The following is a 12398-nucleotide window of genomic DNA, read 5'->3' on the forward strand; positions in this document are numbered from 1 at the left end:
GAAAACATTCTAAAGCTGGAGAGTTGGTTCTCTAAGTGGAGATTGGAAGTCAACCCCCCAGAAAAGCTCAGCCGTTCTTTTCTCAAAAAGGCCAATGTCTCCTATAGGAGATGTGTTACTATTCAATACTAAAATTCCCTGGCAGACAGAAACAAATTACCTGGGTGTAATTCTCGACAAAAAGCTATCTTTCAATCAGCACACCAAGTCTGCTTGCACAAAGGCATCTAAAGCCATAGCTCAGATCTATCCGCTAATTAATAGAAATAGCAAGCTCAGCAACAGAATCAAATTGCAACTATACCAGATGACAATTCGTCCTATAATCATCTATGCCTCTCCGGCCTGGAGCCATACGGCTAATGCTAACATTATCAAAATACAGGGAGTGCAGAACAAGTGCTTGAGAATGATTCTGAACGCCCCGTGGTATGTTAAAAACAATCAACTCCACAGAGACACAAATATTCCCTATATTTTCTCTTTTCTACAATCCTTAGCAACCAATTTTTTCCTAAAGACGTCCACACATCCCAACGATTTGGTTCAGCGAGCTGCAGCATTCGATCCAACGGACATATTCAAATATAGAAGACCAAAAGCAATATTAGCCTCTTTAGTGATGCATAATCTCCATGCCCATTCAGGGCGAGCAATCTACTCATAAATTTTACCTTCACTGTAACCACAACAGATAGCGGGGAATATGAAAAGCATCTTGCTTCAGACCTAAAGACATAAATGTCAATTGTCAATTGTCAATTTTTTTCAGAATTTATTTTTACTCGGTTGGAACATTATGAAAAAGCTTTAATGACTGATACTGAGAGATAAAAAGATGACATGATATATTTGATACTAGTTTACTAGTTTTGTTGAATTGATCAACATCTTCAGGTGTCACAATCAAAGAAGAATATAAAGAATTACAGAGACTTAAAATTGTAATAACAGAACAAGTACAAAAAGACAGTAGCGTGTTTGAAAACAAAATGCGAGCTTGAGTTCCAAACAAACGGATACTACGCGCTGTCGCGAGTGCGCCAGTACTGAACAGAGGCAACGTGTGCGTCAGAGAGATTAAAACTCAGGCTGTTGTTGATATGAGAAGAATCTAGAGAAATTTCCCTAGATTCGACAATCTTTCTCTCGTGTTCATCATAGCTACACAGGCCTGTTAAAATTTATTTAATATTTGATAATTTTAATTTATAATAAATACAAAACAAGGTCACACTGAAGAAATTAAAATAACCAAAGTAATTAGATATGGTGATTCGTTAAATCCCACCTTCTGTAATTTTAGTAATGAATGAAATAATAAAAGAAGTAAATGAAATGGAAAAAGTCAGAATACAAATTAAAAATACAGGATAACAGATGGGCAATGAAAGAAAATAACTTGGCTCTAGAGGAACCCCCAAGGAAAAGATGCGAGATGGTCTTTGAAAATAAGGTCACTACAAGCATTTATGCTTAATAGTGAAAAAGAAGAAGAATTTAAAAAAAAAAGGTAGTATGTCTAGTAATAATGTTATGATATATGCGTTACCTCATAATTATCTATTCAGTATAACGAAACTGAAATTAGAAAGCATTTATCTAATGCAGTCATGGAAATTGGCCAAATACACCAGTTTTACAAGGCGAAATAGAAAACTTGTCTAATCATCATAATGATTTTGTTATTGAAATGCTTGATATTAGGAAACTTTAACACCTATCTCTGTCCAAAGTCTCAAGAAGAAAATTTCCTTTTTGAGAATGACATAAATCATGACTAATCATAAATCATAATTTTTAGTTACCTTTGAGCCCTGAAGATGTAAGTCAAACGACTTACGAAACTTGTCGGGTTTGTTTTTTTTATTTTTATTTAGCTTAATAAACATGTGGTCCAATTACCGCAATCTTTCTTATGAACTGCTAAACCACAGAAACCTTCGCATATAAATCATGACATTTGAGGAATGAGAGATGGTTGTTACATGGTGACGAGGTGGCGGATCTAATAGAGTGTTAATGTTTGTTAAAAAAAAACTGAGCTCTCTCAATACAGAACGTTTTCGATAGATGGTAGGTTTGGAAGTCAAAGCAGGCACTATGCGCGAAAAAAAAAATGTATATACATCGATCACCTCAAAATATCCATATAGACGATAACTTGGATATTCGCTACTTTGTTGAGGACAGAGTATTTTCTGATGATATACAATGAAAAAATAGTGGGGAAGTATAGGAAATATGCTTTAGAAATAATCCAGAAGACGAAATATTTGTTGTAATCACAGGGAATATTGTGCGAATAGAATGGTGGACGTTTAAAGCGTAGAGGTATTGGATTTTCTTGAGTCCTATTACAAGGACTAAAGAAAATAATGAAATAGAACAAACGACAATGGAAAACTTAGCCAGACTTCTTTTGCCAGATCCTCATGCAATTATCGTTAGTCTAATTTAAGCGGTATAATTAGATAAAATTTATGAAGAACTTGCAAAATCTATGAAGAACTGTTTCTGCGAAACAAAAGTTTCAAGATGCTACATATAGTCATATGGTTAAGAAATTTACTGTATAAAACCGGCAGATCAACACAAATTTTACGGATAGAAAAATCGATTTTTTTTCTTGAATATACTATAGTAGTAGTTCTGAGTTCCATTCTGTTAGATATTAAAAATGCAAAATGTTGACTGGAATTCCACATTAAAAGATGCGTGTATTATCTCCCTTTCTGAAAATATTACAACTGAATTCTTGCTAAAAAAATAAAATGCTTGCGTCTGATCTTGATTTTTCCTTTCAGTCATTTCCGACCGTGGTGACTTTGTGGTTTGTGGGCGTTGCCCACAAAGTATTCCTGGTGAGATTTTTATAGGGTAGTTCACCATTGCTTCTCCCCCCCTCCCCCAAATTTCATCCAGGCTCAGGACCGGCATATGGCTGGGACGTATACATAACTGTAATCCATGTTTGTTCGCGGGACCGGTACGAAAAACTCGAGTTTCCTGGTGGGAAGGGAAAAAAAACTTTACTCCGTATGAGACCAGCTAACTCACCTTTAGTCAAAAGGGACCAGATAAAAGTTCCTCCCGTCACTGACGGTACTCGAACCAAGGTCCAAACCAAAGGGATTCGTCTGTACTGTTGAGTTACAGAGGCTCTTATGCTTGCGTCTGAACTTTTTAACGTTGTTCTTGTTCATATGTAAGTGAGATACTTTATTAGAATCACACAATGCACAATAAATTTGGCGTAAAAATCAAATATTTGAATATAGTCTATATTCAGAAATCCTAAGGTCGCATTACCTCGAAATCTAATAAGTCCGTTATTTTCGAACGAAATATTTAGCATGATCTCAAAGCAAAATGTTTAATTTCAATATTATGATTAGAAAACGACTATTCCATCCACACTTGTTGTAATTCTCTAATGAAATTGTATAATTTTGGAGACGTCAGAATACTGCAAGATTAGAATTGAATGCAGGGCCGGATTAAGACCCATAGAGGCCCTAAGCACTTAAAAGATTTTGGTGCCATATATATATGTAATCCAAAATATAAACAATAATAAACCATAAAATAAATTTTTATTTTTCAAAATGAAACAAAACGTATAGTAAGATGAACAATAATGTTTATTTTTGTATACTTCAACTTTATTTAGATTTGAAAAGTTTTCTCCTACTTTTTTTTAATTGCAAAGTCTTTGATCAGATCCTCAAAATTAACCTTACGTAACACATCTGTTTCTATACTTAGTAGAGATAAGGCATTCAACTTGCCTTGTTGCATAGTTGTTCTGATGGGATTTTTAATATACTTCAACTGAGAAAATGAACCCTCAGTTGAGCAATTTGTGACTATTAATGTTAAAAATATACGAAAGGCAATGTCTACATTTAGAAAGACACACTCAATATTGTTTTCTACAATTATTTTATAAAGTTCAGCATGACTGAATCTTTTTTTTACATTTTTTGTTTACAATATTGAGTGTGCCTTTCCAAATGTCTACATTTCGAAAGGCACACTCAATATTGTCTTCTACAATTATTTTATAAAGTTCAGCATGATTGAATCTTGTTTTTACATTTTTTGTTGCACTGAACTTATGGCGCACATATGAGTGAAACTGCTGAAGCTCAGCTGAGAAATTAGTGTTTAAGTCCTCTGGGTAAGCATCAATCAGCTTTTGACAACACTGAGAATACTTTTCAATTTCAGTAGATGATGAAGTCACTGAAGTAGCATTATATGGCACATCACTTAGAAAAGAAAATCTCTCTAATATTTCTTTGTATATCTCTCCTCTTCTTTTCATCTCAGTTTCAAGTTTGTCAACAATTGTGTAAAAGTAAAAGGTGGTGATACGAAATTTATCTCTGGCATTCAGATATACTTCTACGGCATCTCCGTCATTGGCTACCTTCTTTCTGATACGTTTGCGAGTTTGAGCTGCCTTGTAATCAACATCTGGTAGCACTTCCTTTGAAGCTGCTTCATATCTTTCAAATTCATTTCGTGAGGTGCACAATTGGTCAGCTAATGATCCATACAGATCTGCACATGTTTTTAAGTTGACATCCTCATTCTGTAGAACTTAGCTTACTCTATGAAAATGTTGCAAAATCTCATCCCAAAAATTCAACATAAAAACGAATTCTAGCTGTTGCATCTTATTTGCAATATTATCTGCTTCTCTTCTAGTGTCTCCCTTTTGTGACTGGTCTTCGGCTATACAGTCTAACGCTTGTAAAATTTGAAGGAAAGATTTCAAAATTGCTACTGTTGCCATAGCGTGTGCCTCCCATCTGGTATCAGAGAGGGATTTTAAGACATTTTCATTTCCAATACAACCTTTAAGAATTGTCCACCGGCTGGTTAAAGCTGAAAAAAAGGTATAGAGCAACCGCACCGTAGAGAAGAAATTAACCGCCTCTTGACAGCAGTCAACAGCACTTCCGCCTACCGAATTTAGTGAATGAGCTGCACAGGGCACATATATAGCAAGCTTGTTTGTTTCTAAAATATTTTGCTGCATTCCCTTATAACGCCCAGACATGTTAGCAGCGTTGTCATAAGACTGACCCTTCATTTTGAAAAGTTTAGCTGACAAAATTTACGTAAGTACTGCAACACCTGATTTGCCATTTCCTCACCGGTATGGCTTTTCATTTCCAGAAAGGTTAAAAAGCGTTCAATAGGCTGTCCATCTTTTAAGTACCTAAGTACAACACTTAACTGGTCGATATGTGACAGATCTGGTGTTGAATCAACTGACAAGCTAAAATAATCAGAAGATTTTACTTCATCAACAATAAGCACGTGGACCTTTTGAGCCATCAGTTGAATGAGTTCCTCACAGGTGGCTTTGGACAGATAAGAAGGATTTCCTTTGCCATAATTTCCATTTTTCGTAATGTGACCTGCTAAAATTGGATCAAACTGATTTATGAGCTCAAGGAGCCCTAAAAAGTTCCCATTTTGCAATGATCCAAATCTTTCTTCCGTTCCTCGAAAAGCCAAGCCACGTTCAGCTAACGTTCGAATAGCAGCTATGACACGCCTCAGGACATGTTCCCAGTAATCACACTCTTCCTGAATTTGTTTTTCCAACTGTTCCCAACCCTACACCTTGTCTACGAATTAAGCATGTTAGCATAGAGTCTCGGTGAGTAGTGCGTTTTTCATGTTGATCAATTACAATAGTATTTCGCCAGTCACTGAACCCTTCTCTTGTAACAAAATTTGAGAAATTTTTAGGAGCAAACAGTTTACAAACAAAACAATAAACTGATCACGTTGATGGTGAATACAATAACCACTCTCTCTTGTATTCCTCACCATTGGCTTTTGTCCCAACAAAAAGTTTCTGCGAACAGTATCTTACTGGTTTGCCACCAAAATGTCGGCAAGACTTGTCAAATGGCCCATTGTGGTGTTGGCAGTCACTGGATCCACAAGCAGGCCAATAAGCCACGTCATCAGCAGAGAAATCAAGCCACAACCCTGGATTTTTTGCTATATTTACTTCTTCTTTTGCAGACTGAATCATTTCACTACCATCACCATGGCCCACTAAACTTTCATTTTCAGCAATTATTTCAACCTCAGAATGTTTTGTAAAGCAACTTGCATCAACATTTGCAGTAGAGATATCAAGAGAATTTAAATTTACAAAGTAAGGTCAATAGTGAGATATATGCTTGATGAACCTGCTTGTGACACCTTGATGATTCCAACATCATCATATTTTGATTTTGAAGTGATCAAAGTGGTATTTGTGTCCACTTCTGATGACGGAGATTGGCTCCGATCAGGAATTGGAATATAATGTTGTGGAACTTGTGTAAAGAAATCAGTTATCTTTGCAGTCTTGGAATCTAATTCCAAAGTCTCCTCTTGTTTCTTTTTTGATAGTTTTCGCTTTTGTGCACTATTTAACTGAACACGCTTCATCTTGGTTCTTAGGATCTGTTAAATACAGAAATAAAAAGATTATTTTGTTGAATATTATGTGGCAATCAACACAGTTACACATATCACAGGCAAAATCAAACGAACAATTTAATTTCCGGAATCTTATGCTTTCGTGCTTTAATTAACTCTTATTTTACCGCAATCGCACTTCTGCGACAGCTAGGCCTTTTACCGCAGGCGCGTTTCTGAGACAACCACATGATTTGTTTTATATTTGCTTCTGGAGCCTTTTATAAGACATAATTTATTAAAACAAGACCTAAAACAGACAGGAAAATAAAAAATAAAATAATTACGTTAATTATAAAAAATTACCTCATTTGACGCAATGGTAGTGCCAGAAAGCATCGTGAGCGATAATACGGTGTAAACGAACCGTCATGCACGTGGTTAGAGTTTTATTAGGCCTTCTACACATCATTATTTATTGAAACAAAGTAGGTAACAGTAAGAAAAGATAAAAACAATGAAAAATTAATTAAAAGTTAATTTAAATTAAATTCGTTATCTAACTAAAGCAGAAATCCTGTGGTGTCTCCTTTCCATGATACCCTAAGCACGTGCTTAATTTCTTAATGGTTAATGCAGCCCTGATTGAATGATTGCCTCCTATCTGTAACATGTGCTGCTGCTAGGCTTGGGCATTTTAGAGATCTCAAGATATTCCTAGAAAAAATAAATACCATCTCATTTGAAAAATTTCGTACATAAATAGGAAAGTACTTATATTTTTTTGGACTTTATGCAGTCATCTATATTCTCGTGGTTGAAATAATAGATCTACAACATTTAAAGAATGATGTCAAAATTTACTAACAAACACGAATGCTCATAGCCTGCTTTACAGTGATTTGATAACAAATTGCGGAAGTTCCGCGTCAGACGGAAGCATATTTGTTGCTAGAATTTCCTCACTTCGTCTTGGTAGCAGGAGTTTGAAAACGTCGTTATGAACGGTTATTGGTTGGTTGTACTATGCTTTCCATATATTTTCTTAATATCAGGTAAGCTCCATTTCTATTTTGACAATGATAACGCATTTTCATATTCAATCTTAAACTGTATATTTAGATTATTACTGTAGCATGTATTATAATATATGACACCTTGGCATATATTTATCATATGTTACAGGACTAACAGTACTGTAGAATGTATAGTTGATAATACTAACCGTATTAAGAAAGTCTGAACTACATATCGCTTTTCCTAAAAATGTACTAAGTTGAAAATAGAATACGCTAACGATTCTATTTTATATTTGTAAATTCTTACTAAAATGAGTTGAAATTACGACAGAAGCAATACTTGCATATTATGTTCCTTAATTCTGTGCGTTTTCCAGTCTCTTTTGCGGGAGGAAAAACCTTCCTAGCTTCTTATGAGACCAGCTAGGCTCATCTTCAGTTAAAATGCTCTTATAAAAGTTCATCTCCTCTTAATTACTTAAGGAAACGCTTTGGCTAACTTTTATACTTTTAGCTCAGATTTTAAGCTGTGCACTTACTGCTGTTATTAGTTTGCTGAGCATATCAGATTTCTGAATTGCCTCCTGACTGGACTCAAAAATACCCAATCAGGAGTGAAAAACTCTCTAAAATGTGTCTTGTTTATCTAGCTACCAATTGTTGACATTATGCTTATACTGCAGCACAGATTAAGTAGTAAGTAGTGGTTATATCTACATGTATACATTAACGAGCAAGAAACAGTACGGTGGTGCGGCTATTCTGATATGAAAATTGTTCTCATGGATATCACTGTTAGGATCCAGTGATTCTAGTGTTGTTCTCATGAGCATCATGGGATCGTCAATGAACATACCTTGACCCCTAACTCTTACCGGAGGGATTGTTTTGCTTAGGTATTATCTATTATTATGCAGTCAAAATCCATACAGATTACCATTTTTTTATTCAAGAGCGTTAAAAGAATCAGCTGAATTATGATGAAGCATCCTCTACAGTGCAAAAAAAAAAAAAAGAAAAAAAAAGATGATTTTATATCAAGTTCGGTCAAATTCATCACGACACACTCGTATCTGCCAGTAGCATACAGCAAACTACGAATCAGCAAAAAGCGTAATAAGCGAATGCACGCTTTCTATTGTTTAATCGTGTTCAAATTCGAGTTAGCTGTGCTTACTGTATAGAACTATGGCAGAAGTTTCTCTTAAAACTAGAACTGTTCTTACTTGTTTTCTAGTTTTTTAGTTTATTCAAGTAATTACCCTGATGAAGTGAAACAAACGAATATTTAAGAAATTTGTCGAGAAAATAAACAGATAGTTTCTATATGAATTTTGTGAAAAAATACCGGAAAACATATTCCTTGAATGACCTATCTCCATAGAAGCCTACGCAACGATATTTGCAGACAAAGTATATAGATAGATTGGTGGTGTAGAGCATCGGTTCCCAATCGGTGGTACGCTTACCCCCGTGGGTACGTGCTGGGCCGTTCAGGGATACACGAAAAATAATCAGTAATGGCGAAAAAAAAAAAAAAAACCCAGTAAAGTTAGGTAAAATAAACAAAATGCAAAACGTTAGTTATGATATTTAGCTTTTCAGTATTTAAAAACAGCTATTTTAAAAACAAGGGGTACAATTTATAGAAACGGGTTTCAAATGGGTACACAAGTGGAAAAAAAGGTTGAGAACCACTGGTGTAGAGGAACACTGCTTGCTAGTCTGAAAAACTATCACGGAAGGAAAAAAAAGTAAACCGAAATGCCTAGTATTATTTGATTCTATTTTTATTTATTTCTTGAAATCATTCACGGAATATTAAGATGGTTACGTAAAGAGCTGCTAGAGATTTAATGTCTTGTTTCTCGTTTACTTCTTAATTAAATAAAACTTCTACTAATCCTTGATTTTTTAAGCAGATTTTTTATAAGTCTGAATTTATGCTTCCTGAGATATAGTTCCTTATTTAATTTTTCATTTAGATGTTTTTCGATTTCTTTGGGTTTGAATCGGTACCCGACCTCTTGGTAATGGTGAATGTCTCTTTAAACGGAGTTGCTACGTGCTTATTTATCACGTTAAGCAGGGATTCTTTACTATGTATTGTAATATTTGATTAAATAACTCGTATGGAGTTTTATTAGGCAGTAATATTACAAATGAATATACCGACTAGTTTCACCACCATATTCTAATAAGCCATATTTCAAGAAGTCTTGAAAGGAAGGGGTTAATGTAAATGGTGAAATCATCAGTAACATTATCACCTAGGCTAGTGGCGTCTTCTGGGTTAGGAAGAGCAAAACAAAAAATAATAAAATAAAGGGGTCAACGGAAACCATTACATAAATAAAAATCGGAAAAATGTTACGAATTGTTACACTAAAGTAGAAAACTAAACAGAAACAGAAAAACACGTGGAAGCTGTCAGAGGTCAGTCATTGCTCAGTAAGTGTGCGCGATCGGTGTTAGAGCAAAGTTAGAGTCTCACGTGTGGAAAGATCTAATAAGTGACTTTCAAATATCTTAGAATCGCTCCTTGGTTTCTGTTGAGTGTGCCTTGTAAGTGGATAATCATCGTAGATTCTCTGATGTTGTGGGTATTGAAGTTTTCCTGTATGTCAGACATGGAGCTCTTCTCCCATTCAATATTATGGTGAGTGTATGAGAAGTGGAAATCTAGGCCTGAGCTGTTTCCTCTGTTGTTATTCATATCTCCAATCTTCTGGAAGTTTGCCCTATGTAAGAAAGGCCACATGAACATGGAATATTATAAACTCCAGGATGTTTGCTGAAACGGTTGTGGTCTTTTTCTCAAAATCGCCAATCTCCTTCCCTTTTCCCCAGACCTATTTGTGATACTATATGTCCAAATGCATCAACGTCCATTTTCCGATTCTGAAATTTAGTCATATAATTATACTTGATATTGCTTGCCATTCGAGAAGTTTATCACCTTGTTTAGTGTTGAATAGTATAGCTTCTTATTCCTTTTCCTGAAGACTAACTATTACGTACTGAATATATTAGAGGAATCTTTATATGGTTTTTTTCTTTTGAAGGTAGGTGAGTTAGCCGATCTCATACGGAGATAGCAGGATTTTTTCTCCCTGAAATTCAGATTTTTCATCCCTCATACAGGCAAATCGGCCATCAGAATACATGCAATTTACAGACAAAATATGCCGTTGAAGGTGGTGATGGGCAGTAGATGGCTTTGATGGTAGTTGTGTGTAGTACAAGAATTAAGTAGTAGGGGAGACGGTAGATGTGTAGTCGAGAGTCGAGTGGAGTAGAATTCCCTCCTGTGATGAGTCTTTGGACTCCTTGGAGAAAGAAATAAGGCAGTGTACGATTTGGCCACCAACACGCGAAATCAAGTGCTTTATACTTAACATTTTCCAACTGTTATACAAGCAAAATAGTTAGCACTTTAAAAACTACAATGGTCATAAAAGAGAAGTTAATTTTCCGACGTGTAATAATAAACACTCATCCCATAATACGGATTGATTACCCTATTATTGGAATGGATTCTCCTTCTTTTGACATGCGCAGAAGTTTCGAAGGGTCTCGTACTGTGGGTGTACTATACTAACATTGAATTGATAACCATTTTCAGATGCCTGTAGTCTCAGCCTATTCAAATCATTCTGCAGGTACGGCATCCTGTCGCATTTCTGATTACCCTCTCTGTCTTAACATCATTAGCTTACCTGTATGTCACCTTTTAAATCCTTTCCAATGTCATTAATATCAGCTAAATAAATAACAATGCAATGAGGACTGATTTCCGGTGAACTAATGGTCGGCTTAAATTTTACAGGATCACCATACACCACTTTTATCTGTCAGTCAGTTCCATTCTCTTATCCATGTCAGTGCTTTATAATCCCATCCACATCCTCTAATTAATGCAAGTCTTTCATGCTGTATCCTGCTAAAAGCCTTAGCAAAATACATTATTATAAAATATCAGCTCAGACATGGCCTTTCCTTAGTAAATCCATAGTGGTGAAGATAAACTTCACCACTGCTTAGAGATGCTTATACGCGATAGTTAGAATCATCAGTTTTTGTACGACCTATGTGCAATGCAATTATCATATATTCTTTTAATTCCTGTAGATACCTCCCTGTTCTGAAAATCAAATGATATGTGTAGCTTGTACAAAGAAAAAGCCAGTTCAGCAGAACACTCTTTTAGCAATCGTATTGCTATGCCATCTGCCCCCTACTACAGAATTATTGAGTGATTATGAAAGATTGCAACAGCTTAGTATCTCCTCTTTGTATTACTCAGTTTATTAGACGCCAGAATTTATTATTATTATTATTATTATTTGACACCTCCAGGGAGTCCAAAGACTCATCGAGGGAGAGTGTATGCCAACAGCATCGAACGATTGGTCCCCTTCCAACTACTAACCGCGATCAAACTTAAACTGAGCCATTAGTAGCAGAGGCTCTACCAATTGACCAACCTTTACCGGCTTATGAGTTAATCATTGGTAGAAAAGCTATGTTTATTGAATTACTGTCTATGTAATTGTGAGCAATGTCGCAGCGTCATTTATGGCAGTGAGATACAACCTCAATGACTATCACCGTCCCAACCATTTCACATTCCTGGAAGTAAGAATATATTTAACTCTCTTAAAAGGAGAGCAGCTGAGAAATGAAATCAAAATCAAATGAAATCGCGGTCTCTTACGAAGTGAGAGACCGCGATTTTTGTTAAAGAAGTACATCTTTAATACATTTAGAAATGTACTTCTTTATTTTTGTTATTTTTTAAATAATCTCCTAACATTGAATTAGGTAGTCGTATGCTTTCCGTTATGAAGCGTGAATCGAATGTGTACGAAATACTTTCTGTAATAATTTGAAATGCTTTATAAGTTGCAAATTAATAATTACATTTGGATTTGTTCAGAA

The 12398-nt window shown here is 35.3% G+C and overlaps 1 protein-coding gene across 1 annotated transcript in view; it reads left to right on the top strand.

Moving 5' to 3' along the window:
• The first annotated feature begins 7376 nt into the window (after window positions 1–7376).
• The window catches only part of LOC150110329 (macrophage mannose receptor 1-like), a 154717-nt gene continuing 149695 nt past the window's right edge, over window positions 7377–12398 (top strand). The window contains exon 1 of the mRNA XM_090392932.1: window positions 7377–7493. Coding sequence (XP_090249058.1) covers window positions 7439–7493 — 55 coding nt within the window. The 5' untranslated portion in view covers window positions 7377–7438. The remainder of the gene's footprint in view (window positions 7494–12398) is intronic.

Source organism: Typopeltis vanoorti, chromosome 1 (genome assembly GCF_054136105.1).
Source record: "Typopeltis vanoorti isolate ZY-2024b chromosome 1, IOZ_Tvanoo_1.0, whole genome shotgun sequence".
Taxonomy (NCBI): Eukaryota; Metazoa; Arthropoda; class Arachnida; order Uropygi; family Thelyphonidae; genus Typopeltis; species Typopeltis vanoorti.